The 13,281-nt window shown below is 40.0% G+C and overlaps 1 protein-coding gene across 2 annotated transcripts in view; it reads left to right on the top strand.

The window, feature by feature from the left end:
- The window catches only part of PRMT3 (protein arginine methyltransferase 3), a 55,038-nt gene extending 42,109 nt beyond the window's left edge, over positions 1–12,929 (top strand). For both annotated transcript variants that reach the window (XM_059848306.1, XM_059848304.1), the window contains 3 exons: positions 2,819–2,869; positions 3,064–3,151; positions 12,309–12,929. In XM_059848306.1, coding sequence (XP_059704289.1) covers positions 2,819–2,869; positions 3,064–3,151; positions 12,309–12,418 — 249 coding nt within the window. In that variant the 3' untranslated portion in view covers positions 12,419–12,929. The remainder of the gene's footprint in view (positions 1–2,818; positions 2,870–3,063; positions 3,152–12,308) is intronic.
- The last annotated feature ends 352 nt before the right edge of the window (positions 12,930–13,281 follow it).

Genomic DNA, 13,281 nt, shown 5'->3' with positions numbered 1-13,281 from the left:
TGTTCAGCTAAACAGGGCTGGAGTTGTCTCTTGACACAACTCACCAGAGTGTGTGTTTCAGTTTTGGGGTGCCTCCGCTGCCCAGCTTTAACTGACAGAATTTTGAGGAATTCCCAGAGCTGTTCACAGGAGCATATCCTCAGGAACTTGAGCAATAATACTTTTCTGTTTTTGGTTTCTTCTGGCTCAACAAATATTTCAATGTTCAATATTGATGGACGTCTATCCATTTTAGAACATAACAAGAAGAAATTAATGGATCAATGTAGAGCTCTTACTCTCTGTAATCCCTGGAGCTCTGATTAAGGGGATTTTTGTGATGTGTAATAATTATTATTACTACTCTGGATTAGCTATTCAGAGTCAGTGTTTCAGGTTGTTTCAGACAGGGAAACCACTGATACTGTAAAGAATAAAGTAGTTATTTATCTAGTAATTTGCAAAAGGTACAAATCCTGTTTCCCTTAACACAGGAGAGGCAGCAGGGAATGCTTTCTTTGCTTGTAACTGAGTTTCTTTTCAACCTGAACTTGACCCCAACAAATAGTTCTCTGGAGCCTTTTCTCAGGGTAGCATGTAGGGAGTTTCTGTCACCTCTTGTTACCAAGTGTATGGATATTTGCATCCACCTTAGCTAGGTCTGTCTGCCTGGAGCTCTTGGCTTTTTGATCCAAGATGTAACTTGATTGTCTTGTTTTCTCTGGAAGCCAGATTTTTTTTTTTTTTTTTTTTTTTTTTGTCACAACCTTGTTCTCCTGCAGTAATCACGTCCTAATTCTTATTTGTAAGTATACCAGCAGTATTGAGCTGATGGTTGAAGAATATTTTATATGACTTGCTAGATCTCTGACTCATGTCCAGAAAAGATTGTGCATCAATAAAAGCAGTCTGATGGGTCAATAAGCTTTGTCAAAACCTTCTCAGTCTTTACTCAAAAGGCATATTAGAGACAAGGCTTTAATTCACTTAGGAATGAGATTCTCAGATTGAGTGATAGGACTTTACTCAAGGGCTGGAAGAGTCACTGTTTCCACTGTCTGACCCTCATTTGTCATGAAGGGCTCTCAGTGTCTCCATGGTTTGTTTTGTATTTTAATTCTTTAGCCATATTGGAGTTTGGAACTTGCCAGGCTTCTCTGGAGTGCCCTTTGTTGAAAAGCAGGTACTTTAGCATAGTTTTACTGGTTTAATGCATTTTATTCTTCATTGTGTTGGCAACATCTGTTTGGATTTAGACTAGAGAGGAAAAATACCAGAATGACTTATTCATATTATGTATTTCATAGTGATAAAACCCTATTCCGTAATTTTGTAAACATGTTTTGCTTTTTTTCCCCATCATTATCTTGTGTGAATCTATATGAAGGGTGTGCTATAGAAACTGTCCTTTTTAGCTTTTCAGCAACCAGTTTCCTGGTCCTGGACTAGGAGAAGAACCCTGGTGCAGAGAGAGGTTACAGTGAGTTCTCATGGAACAGGCTTGCCATCCTTGCACTGGTACTTACTGTCTTTGGATGCAGCTGATGGGGGAGAGTCCCTTCCTCCCATGGCAGGCACGGAGAGAGTCCCCAGCTGAGTAACTTCAGCTCACTGTGGTTACTCACAAACTCTCTTTGGGTTATTTCTTCAAGCTGATGTGATAGAAAAGCATGACTGCCTTGGTACCAGGGTCTGATGTGCTTTAGCCTTTTCACAGGACAGGAGAAAGCAAATAAAGTTGAGCACGGACAGGATTTCAGAGGTGAAACTCAAGTGGATGTTTTATTAGCATCCTCCAGTTGTTTATTTGGGTTTCTGGGACTCTAACAAGCCATTTTCTTGTCAAGAAAGCAGTCCAGCATTAAAAGGCTGAGTTGACTAATAGTGTCAATGTAGTGTTTTGTGTGTGAACATTTTATATCTCTTAGTATTAGGAAGAAATTCTTCCCTGTGAGGGTGGTGTGGGACTGGCACAGATTGCCCAGAGGAGCTATGGCTGCCCCAGCTCCGGAAGTGTTCAGGGTGAGGTTGGATGGGGTTGGAGCAACCTGGCTTGGTGGAAGTTGTCCCTGCCCATAGCACAGGGGTTGGAACAAGATGATCTTTTAGGGCCCTTCCAACCCAGAGTAGTCTATGATTTCTTTTCCTATTCAACTGGAAGAAAAGTCCCACTAACGAATTGGGCACTGAAGAGAGAGGCTCTTGATGTTAGGAGTGGGATGGCAGGAGGGACAGAGAAGGAATCATATGGAGAGTTACTATTAGAATCTATTAGCTGCTGGAAGGGCCAGCAGGAAGCATTTGTGAATGTTTTTCCTTATCTGTGTGTGTAGTAGAGGAAGAAAAGGATTCCCTGCCTGGTTGTGCTCTGCCTCTGTTCCCTGGGAGCTTCTGTGGAAATTCCTGTTTAGCCACACAGCAAGTGACCAAGTCATGCAGAATCCCTTGTGGGAGGGATACTTGGTGTGAGCTTACTGAGGGTCATGGACAGGAGAAGGACTGAGTTTTGTGCTTGTGGGTTTGCACATCTGAAAGGCTACTTTCTCATATATCATTCTGGTTGCAGTTAAGGTGTGTGGGTTGTTTTGGAAATTCATACTAAAATCTGATGTGTAATAAAATGCAGTTACAGTGGGCTGAATATTCTCGAGTAGAGCAAAGGTATCATGGCAGCTTTTTTTTTTTTTTTTTACCTAGGATTTCTAGAATACTTGAAAGCATAAATATAAACACTCAAAAAGAAGTAGAAATTCCAATAAATGCATATATGAATCACAGTTTTTCTTGAGTGTCATTGTTATTCCTTTATTGTATTTACATTTTCACCTCTTCTTTATAGGCAATTGCTGGTTACTTTGATGTATTTTTTGAGAAGAACTGCCACAACAAGGTGAGCATTTGGGGTTATGCATTTTAGAAATGTCTTTGACAGATGAGGATTTTATTTTGTGTCAAGGTGTTTGGCAGTGAGTCTATTTTGCTGTAGCAAAGACTGCATATGCATCTGTGTTTGGTAATTGATTGATGTGGTGTGATATGAAAAAGATTGTTTTTAATGAAACTCTTTGAACTCTCCCATTGCAGGTCTTATTCTCAACTGGTCCCCAGTGTACCAAAACACATTGGAAACAGACAATTTTTCTCCTGGAGAAGCCAATTCCTGTAGAAGCAGGTATATTTAAATTCAGTTGGGGTGCAATAATAGTTGTGTTACAGTACTGTTACCATCAAAGCTAGATATAAAATACTTCAAAAATTACATCACTTTCAAGTTCAAAAAAGGCTAGTAAATAAATCTTTCAGCAGCTGTTGAAGGGATTTTTTTGTCTCATCAAACCAGGGAAGTATCTGCATACAAAATTCTGGTTTAAAATTACACATAAATATATGCATAAGCATCTTGTAAGTGGGCATATCTCTTATATTTGTCTAGCTGCATACTGGAATTTTGGTGAGAAAAGTTCAGTATCTAAGGATTTCTGATGCAGAAAAATGTAAGACCAGAACACTGCTGTTGTCATTCTCTAAATTTTGACATTACTAATAATCTGAAACTTCAAATTTGTCAAGTGATTGCACAGGATTCCTTGTAGCCCTCCTGAACTGTATTTAAAGGCATCATAAATATATGCATGGGTTGTATCTGCCACAGTGGGGTTACTCTGTAAAATGAAAGCAGTTTTAAAGAGCTCACAGCCATGAACTTGAAGTATTGAATAGGTTTTCTTGATACTCTGTAAATTTTTATAAAGTGGTTAAATCCTGTAATAAGTTTCACCTTGAATTTGATGCAAGTAGAAGGGTTTTCGTTGTCATCAGGGATAAGCAAAAGGGATTCAGATGATCAACTGTTGAGGTGAGGTTTTGAAGACTATAAAGTGATGCTTGTTAGTGCTTTAATTAGTTCTATTCTTGAAGTCTTGAAAGCACATCTTGTACAAGTAGTCAGATATTCCTTGCTTTATAGACACAAGTATATCCATGACCCTCATAGAATGGTCATGCAAGAGGATGGACATGCAACAGGTCAACAGGCCTTAACCTCTTATTCCTCTAGAACTTTCTTTCAGACTCTGCCAGACTTTTTGCAATCCAAGGAAATGGAGCAGTTACATTTTTATACTGTTGTTTTGTTTGTGTCCATTTGGCCACCAGATATTTACTCAGCACAGTTGAACTCTCACCCAGTGAAGAATGGGTTGTTCTATGGAGCCCCTTTTCTTTACAGACCAGCAGAACCAAAGGAGGAGCCTCAAATGGGGCTCATTTTTGCTGGTCAGTTAATAAACTCCTGGTAATGTGTGGCCCTGACCTGAGCAGTTTGTAAAGAGATCAGGCATATTGGGAAAGCACAGAAAAAGTTGTGTGGATGCTTCTGCATTCAATTGAACTTTAAAGTTGCCTCTTCCAGCTACCAGACATGACAACTTTTTACCAGGAGCTTCTTTCCTAGAGGCACTGAGGTTTGTGATATCTGACAAATCACTTCTGTCCTTCACGCTTTGACTTTTTATTCTTAAACAATTTTTATTTGCACTTTCTTAAGTCCTGTCACTTCTTGGGGTGTATTCCTACTTGACTTGTGTTCTCTTCAGATTCTCTTTCTAGACAAGGCTGACTAAATCTCCTTGCTGCTGCTCATTAAATCTCAATGTCATAGAGTGAATCTTTAAAAAGTGCAATGACATTTATTAAAATATGCACATTATTTCTTATTACAGAGATCATTTGACATTTTTCAACTGTGTGAAATTACTGGGAGGTGTGCCCCAGCCTAGAGTTCTGGTCTAGGTGTGGTGACTTTCTGAAGGCAGCTGCAGAAACAATGTGCTCTGCTTGTGTGAACACAACCAACTTGACCTTCAAGATCACTTGTGCTGTAACTCCTTCCTTCCTTTTTATTAGCTTGTATTTCTTAACATTATTCCCATAACAAATCTTGTTACAGCTGTTTCTCTTTCTTTCTGCCTGTCTCCTTCTCTTTCTAATTATTTGAATTCCCTTTCCCATCCTTTTGCCCATTCTGTCTGGTTTTATATCTTACCTGAGATTACCACTTACATCTAGATTGTCTCCCTTTTGCTTCTAGTGTTCAAGAAGATTGAGAGAAACCCCTGATGTAATTTTCTTTTCTTTTGTAATCCCAGTCTTAATTTCTGTGGCGTATTTGTTGGTCATTGATGACATAAGCCCATCAAGCAGAAGGTGCTTCCTGATACTTATATAGGAATGTATGTTAATTGACATGATTTTTCTGGAAAAACCCTTCCCTCTCTTGATCTCTTGACTTTGATCCTTCTCCTTCATTGTTCCAAAAATCTTTCTCCTCAAGACATGTACAGCTACATAAGTACAGATTTCCCTGTCTTCCTTTTTTATATTCTCTTTTTCTAAATAGTGACTTGAGCATTCATCTTGATAATTTGTCATTAGCCAATTTTTTTTGTTTCTTCAGTCTTTCCATTTTCTCAACTAAACAAACTGTTCAAGCTCATTGTGCAGTCTATTTCAACATGCACTTCCAGCTGTTTATCTTGTGCCACTTGTAATGAACTAGCACTGCTGGTTACCACTCCTCATTCGTGGCATGTTGAACCAAGCTCCACTGAGTACCCTGAGCTTTTAGGGAAGCCTTGTCTTCAGAAGGGCTTTGCTCAATGCAGGTGAACTGGAGGCAGAAGTAACTGTGTTAGATGAAACATTTGCATCATTTGAAGCCTTTCCATCCATCCCTGTGTTTACTGGTATTCATCAACCCTCTGTATAAATTCTTAGATTCAGAAATACATTGGCAATCAGAGAGCATCAAAGAAGATGCACTTTTGACTAAATATATTCATAGAATCATTAAGGTTGGAAAAGACCTTTAGGATCATTGAGTCAAGTCATTAACCCAGCACTTCCAAGGACACCACTAAACCATGTCACTGGGTGCCACATCTACAGTTCCTGGGCAGCCTGTTCCAGTACTTTACAACCCTTTCCATGAAGAATTTTTCCTAATGTCCAATCTAAACCTCCCCTGCTGCGACTTGAGGCCATTTCCTCTTGTCCTGTTGCTCATTACCTGGGAGAAGACCAGCACCCACCTGGCTACAAGGTCCTTGCAGGGGGCTGTAGAGGGCCCTGAGCCTTCTTTTCTTTAGGTTGGGCCCCCCAAGCTCCCTCAACCACTTCTCATCAGACTTGTGCTCCAAAGCCTGCCCAGCTCACTTCCCTCTCTGGACACACTCCAGCACCTCAAAGTCTTTCTTGTAGTGAGGGGCCAAAAACTGACCCCAGGATTCAAGGTGGGGATGGAACAGGGGCACCTGCCCTGGTCCTGCTGCCCACACTACTGCAGATCCAAGCCAGAATGCCATGGGTCAAAATCAACTCTTCTTTTTCCTAGTAAATGTTGGAAAATAAACAGAAATAATGCAATTTGAGTCTTACACTAATCTGACCGGTGTTACCATGATGGCATTTGCTTGTAGCTTTTTAATAGGTTGTGAAAGAAGAATTTGCTAGTGGAAAGCACATTTTAAATGTTTTCTTGATTTGAAAGCATCTTTCAGACGGGGCAGTGGCTGTTTTTCCCCAGTGAAGAAAAATGGTTCCCTCAGATTTTTAGTTCTGAGTAAAGTAGTAAGCTGACTAAAAGTCCCTTATCAGATGCTTTATAGCTTTTGGGGCCATGCCTGGAGTGGTTATAAAGCACTGATTGTATTTGGTTTTGCTCTGTAAAAGAGGTTGAGCTTTCAGATATCCAAACCTGCTGGGTATTTAACTGGAAAATGCTCCTTCATGCCATGGCAAAATTGTTTTGTTCTGCAGTATGAACTAGCTAATTTTCTCAGCTCTTTGATGCCAGGGTATTTGTTGTAAAAATAGATCTATTTTCTCAGCCATAAAAAGGACTGAATGTTTTGATCTATTCTAATGATAGCAGAATCAAGCAGTTGCAAGCCAGTGGATGGGTCTTGGAGCTCATCCTGGCTCCTTGGCTGGTCCTGCTGCAGCCTGCACTCCATGAATGATGTTTGTACATCTCTGGGATGAAGTGGGAGAGGTTTATTCTGGCTCCAAAGGTCTGGACAGTGAGGCAATAAAATCTACACCTAATTAATACTGATTGTTTGCCCCTGAGTTTCAGCTTGATACCTGTGGTAGGTAGCTTTGTATATAATGGATATTTGCAAACTGATATACTTAATGGCTAATTGCTGTTCACTTCTTTAGATAGAATGTGTGAGTGGGGGATAGCCTCTTACTACTCATGTGTTCTGAAAAACCAGTTTTCTTCCTTATGGCCTGTGACAAGAGACTTGAAGCTGATTTTCAGTCAAGTAAAACAAAATAGCATCAGCGTGTTGGATATGCTTTAACTGTTCAGCAAGCAATTAAAATTAAAGAAACTGGAGAAAGAGGCAATATATCCTGGGTTTTCTCAGACAAAACAGTGATGTATTGTAGACTCCCTACAGAGTATAAACCTTCTCTTAGAGCCCTTTTAATAGCTTGAACATGTCTTTATTTTGAAGATGGAAATTGAGATCCAAAGCAGTATCTTTTTCTCCTTAATGGTCCAAAAATGAGTCTCTTCCTTTTGTTGTTTGTTGAAATACTCCTCCTAAGCAAACCAAAAATTACATCATTCTCATTTGGTTGTCTCAAGAATTTACTAAATAAATCAAATGCTTACAAAAATTATTTTAAAGGGCCCACAGAATCTTTTCAATAACAATGCATTAAGTTAAAACCCAGCTCTGTAGGCAGGCAAATCCTATTAGCAATAAAACAGCCTATTGCCAACATTGTGTGCTTTTGATATTGCCTTGCAGTGAAAATAAAACCTTGATTTGTTTTTCTATGCTGTTAAAGGGGCTAGCACAGCAAAGCTGGAGCAGAACTCACATGACTAAGCTCCTGTAAAATCCTTGATTATCTTTAGCTCCCTCGTCTCTGTAATTGGAAAGCTGTTTGTAAATTTACAAACTGAAAGAATGTTGATTTGTCTACTTAGACAGCACTATTAAAAGTAGGAAAACAACACTAGCACGATTAATCTGTCTGAATGTTTTGATCCTATACTAAAATTCTTCAATATTGTGCATCCCAGTTGGATAATTTGGCTCCTAATTAAGATTTTAGTGTCTGCTTTGCCTGTCTATGGCTGCAACATGGTGTCTATAGAAATCTGTCTCGTTTATTTACAGTGGCACCTCCGAAAATGATGCTAGCTTTTAAAATGTAGTAAATGTTAAAACCTGAATTTTGAGGGTCACACTAAGTCTGGCAAGTCTTATGTTGTATTTATCAAAATCTCCATTTTGAAATGATTGTGCTGACTTTTCAGGAACATTTTTAGGTGTGTGTTTCGGGGCACTAAATTGAGAGAATCTCTTGTGGCTGTTCTGTCTCACATAGATAATGAAAGATAATAGAAATCCCATATTTAGACAGGAAAACTTGGATGGACTGATGACACAGATGTGCTATTCTGGGTGCCTCCCTTTGCAAGTTCTTCAGCTCTGAAGGAATATGGTTCAAACAGCAACAGCAATCTGGTTTTCTCAGAATTTTGTCCCACTGCTGAGAGAAAGCTTGGGACAAGGCTATACAGTTTAGAATCTCCACTACAAAAAGTGGTGAATTAAGCTAGTTCTAACTGAGTTTGGTCAATGCAGCTCTGCATTTGTGGAGGACCTGGCTTTCATCATTCCCTGTGGCAGCTCTTTGTGGTGCCTGAGCTGTCTGGGAATCTCTGCAGTGCACACACGTTACCTTAAGCAGCCACACAAGCCTGGCTTGCCTCACTCAGTGCTGACTTCCTTGCAGCAGCCTCGTTCCTGGGTTGTCTTGAGCAGTTGAAAGGTGTCAGTTTGGTACAAAAAATCCTCAGAGAATATACTCAGAACAGGCATGGAGAAGACAGACCCTCAGGATAGTTTCAGCAGAGGGTGAACAGTGATGCAACAGAAGGAGCTGGCAAACAGTTGATCAGAGTAGCCAGCCCAGAAGAAGGCTATCACAGGTCAGATGGGTGATACCAAAAGGCAGTGGCTGCTGCTCAAAACAGAAACTGCTTGTTGGATGACACTGGGTTGGAGATTCAGTAGGAGAAAGTGGCCAGAGGGGAAGGTGGCAGTCTGTGCACAGCTGCAAGTGGCTGCAGTTTAAGAGGATGAATGGGAAGATTAAGGATAAGTTCCTGAGTTTAAGGGAAATGTTCTTGGTCCCACTGCAAACTGTTTCACTTTCCTTGTTTTCCACTGTCAGAAGATAGGTGGAAACCATTTTCTACCCAGAGAAATGCTTTTGAGACTTGCTGTTTTTTCTGTTGCATGCTAGAAGTCAGTGTTGCATTACATAGTGGGTGCAGTTATTTAAACTAGGTCATGTTTAAATTGTCAGCTTCCAGCAAGGACAACCTTGCTGTGCAGAGCATATCAAATGTGCTGGTTTGGGACTGGGAATGCAGAAACCACCCCCCCCCAGTGGTTCTTTACATTGCAGGGGATTTGTAAAGGTGCTTTTCACCAACAGTGGAGTAGTTTAAGTGTGTTTAGCCCAAAGCCCACTGCAGTTTTCTAGCAGCTCTCTGAAAAAATTCCAGTGAGCTCTTTCATAAGATTCTTAAATTTTAATGGTGTTCAGAATAAATAATGGTTTGAGTACTGTATTCTTACTTGTCCCAGTGTTAGCTTCATAAAACTCTTACAGGGAAAGAAAAGAAGGATACCTAAAGGACCTTGATTGCTGGCTGCCTTTGGTAACTCTTTTGAGTCTTTTTTTGGGATCAGAGGAAGGAGACACCAAGTTGTATTGAAGGGCAGGGTAGTTCCTCACATTACAAACTCATTGCCATGGGGCATTCCAAGCTTTAAGTGGATGGTATGGATATGCATGCAAGGGACTGTGCACAATCTTCAGTTTTGATCAAATCCTTTGTAGACTGAAAAGCCATGATTTGTTGGGCCTGGACACTCTTGATGCTGGAGGATCTCTGCACTCAGAGATACCTTGGCTCACAGACTGCAGGCTGTCCCCGTGTGTGATTGTGTTGCACAGACATAAGTGACAGATGCAATTGCTTAGGGTTTTACTGGTGGTAAAAGAATCAAAATAAACTGGTTCAAGTGTGCAGAGCACGGGTACTGCAGAGCCTGCAGTCAGACATGCATTGTGTGACAGGGAGTCACAATGGACACAGGGATGTCTTTTTTCCTGTACTAGCTTACACAGCCCTTCTCCTGAATTTTTCTGGTTTTTCCATTTGGGGGAAAATTTCAAGCCTCCCTGGGGAATAATAAAAATGCAGGGAGGGGGTGGTAATGGATTCAGCTTTGTCCTAATCAAACTGCAGTGGCACTGTGTGGTTTACTTGCATTCAGCTGAACGTGATAAGAGCAAGGTGATGCAGCTGAGTCCCAGAGACAGCTTCCTCCAGGCAGCTCCTAGGACAGAGAATGGGGGAAAACATCAGTCATTTTCTATCTACATGACATTGATTAATTGTTCAGAACTGCCTTTCAGTTACTGCTGTTGTTTGCTTCAGCCCTCGGAAAAGGCTGCTCCAAAAAGCACATTTAATGTGGCTACAGCATAAGGAATAGCTGGGAAAAATGAATGGATTGCTTTGTTTCATTAACTGTCTTTACAAATTGAATCAGAGTTCTGTTCTCTGAAGTCAGCTATTTATGAAATTATATTTAAGTTTCTGCTTCATTTTTATTGTTTTGTATTAATGTTTTAAATGGGGAGAGTGAAGCGTGCATTAATTGAAATAATGGAATTTTAGTTTACAGAGGCTCTTTAGCCTTACTGAATTGTTATCACAGGATGTTAAAAATAAATCAAATAGGTCATTTTATAGCAGTTTTGAAAATCTGTGTGTTCAAATCAAGTTAAATTTCCTAGCTGGAGTGGGACTATAATGCTTTTTTTTCTTTACCTTGTCCTTCTCTCTGGCAAACCTGTCTCTGTTTAAATAATCTGTGAAACCACTTTCACAATTCTCTGCAAGTTGCATTGTGTTGTGTCAGGCTTTTGATTCCTAGTAACAAAGCTGCACAGGAGTTGTAGTGCAATCTCCAGCTGTTACATGATGAAAAAAACCCAAAATAATAATTTTTTTTTTTTTCTGATCCTTGGTACTACAGTTATTCTTGTAGATAAGTCTTCTTTGATATTTGTATTGCAATCTTTAACAAAATGTCTTGCATTTATAATTTACAATTTGACTTTCTGTCAGTTTACTGTTTGTGGATGCAACTGAGAATTGGGCCAAATGGAGACCTCCAAAATGCTTCCTGAATTTGAAACCAGCTTAGTTTTGAAATTACTATTTGTTTTCTTTTTTGCAATAAGGAAGCTTTTTACTGGGATAGTAACAGTGGCTTTTAAAATCACAGTGAGTAATGAGCAGCTGGAAAATACCTTGGATCCAGGGAGATAGAAAAGTAGCAGCAGTGAATGTGGCTGGTGTGAGCCATGAAGATGGATGGGGCAAGGGAGGTCTGATGGAAGAGTAGCAGGGAACTTCCTGCTGTAGATTGGGATCACAGCCTGCTTTGATGTGCTCAGCAGAATCCCCTGTGAGGATGTAGTTCTTTCAGGCTTGAAATGGTGGGATGAGGTGCCTCAGCAGTGGACTTCCTAAATGTACATATTTACAAATGTGTGTGTGTATATTTTGTGGCTTGCATATTCCTAATTTACAAATACTCCTTAACTGAAAGGTCTTAGTAAGGACTGAAAAGAAATTGAGATTAGGTTTTTTTCCTTTTGTGTACAAGCATTTGCTCTGGGTGTAACAGAAGGACATACCTATCAACTGTTACGACACTGACACCTTGTAAAACAAAACCTGCAATTAATAATATATATACTTGAAATGCCACAGAGATTTCTGTGGTAGTTTCCTGTCAGATTTAAAAAATACACGGTCAGAATTTAAATGAAATGCAGTGCAAATACAGAGTACATGGCCCATACAGCAGGGAGGGAATAGGCTTTTGTGGCTACATGGTTTTAGTCCAAGATGGTGAATATATCCAAGGGGTACAGTGGTTTTCCCCAGCTACAAGTGAAATATTTGGCATATCAGTAATTTGGGTGGACCTCTGAGAAGTGAAGCATCAGCCACAGCTTGGCACCTCTCCAGGTTTAACTAGTTACGTTTGACTTAGGTTTGTTGTCAAGAGCTTCGAAAACTTAAACTTCTTTAGACTTTTAAAATTCTGATTAATTGGGAACAGCTTCTTATACATGGATGCAATGCATCTTTGCTGTTACTGTGAGTGATTCAATACTGTAACCAGAGCAATTCCTTCTTGTTTTTTCAGGAGAGGCCCTGAGAGGAAAGATCACAGTCCGCAAGAACAGAAAGGATCCGCGGTCCCTCTTCATCACCCTCTCAGTGAAGGACACCCAGCAGACCTACAGCCTGCAGTGAAACTCTGTCCATGTCTGGCAGGGGCTCCATTCAGATGCTGCACTTGACTGCTGATAAGTCTTCTGGAATATCCAAAAATAGTAAACTCTTGGGTTTGTGTGTGTGTACACACACAAGAATATGGAACTGAGATTTATGACAAAATCAGATCCTGCTGCTTCATGTGGTGTGAGGAAAACAAGAAAGATGGGTTTGGGTTACCTGAGATTGCTTGGTGAGAAAAAATGAGCCTGAAGTCTTGCTGTAAGGAACAATAAATATGATCTCTCAATAATGTTTTATTCTTCCACTGGCAAAATCCTTGTATAGTATTTTTTTGTGAAAGAAGCAGCTTAGTCATGTGTAAGTGCACCTCAACAGCAGCTGGAAAATCCCAATGGGAATAAGTTTTGAATTCCAACTTCAAGACTGGGGCAACAGAGATGGTATTTTTACTACACTTCTTCAGTTTAAAAGTTGTACACATTTCAGTTACATTTGTCTAAATAAATGGACCCAGTGTGATATATAATGTAGTTGCTGCTTTCCTTGTGTTCTGTGTAATTGGAAATTCTGTCTATCCTGTGGTGGCTCATTTATTTGTGCCTACAGTTTTTTCTCTGCTAACCTGTTGGGGTGTAGGTGGGTGGAAGTGTGTATCTTAGCAGCTTTGGGAAAAACACAACAAACAAAAAGCAGTTGCTGGAAGGGTGGGTTTGGTTTGGCTTCTTGCAGAAACACTGGACACTTATAAGGGATAACTGTTCAAGGGAGGGGGTATAGGGCATATAGGTATTCATTTTCATTCCTTTCATTTTAATTCATTTTAATTCCCTTTAGGCTCCTTAAATGTCCTGATTAACATGTGGATGTTCAGGAGCTCA

Source organism: Haemorhous mexicanus, chromosome 6 (genome assembly GCF_027477595.1).
Source record: "Haemorhous mexicanus isolate bHaeMex1 chromosome 6, bHaeMex1.pri, whole genome shotgun sequence".
NCBI lineage: Eukaryota > Metazoa > Chordata > Aves > Passeriformes > Fringillidae > Haemorhous > Haemorhous mexicanus.
The sequence above is the reverse complement of the archived record's forward strand: the minus strand, read 5'-3'. Positions and strand labels throughout refer to the sequence as shown.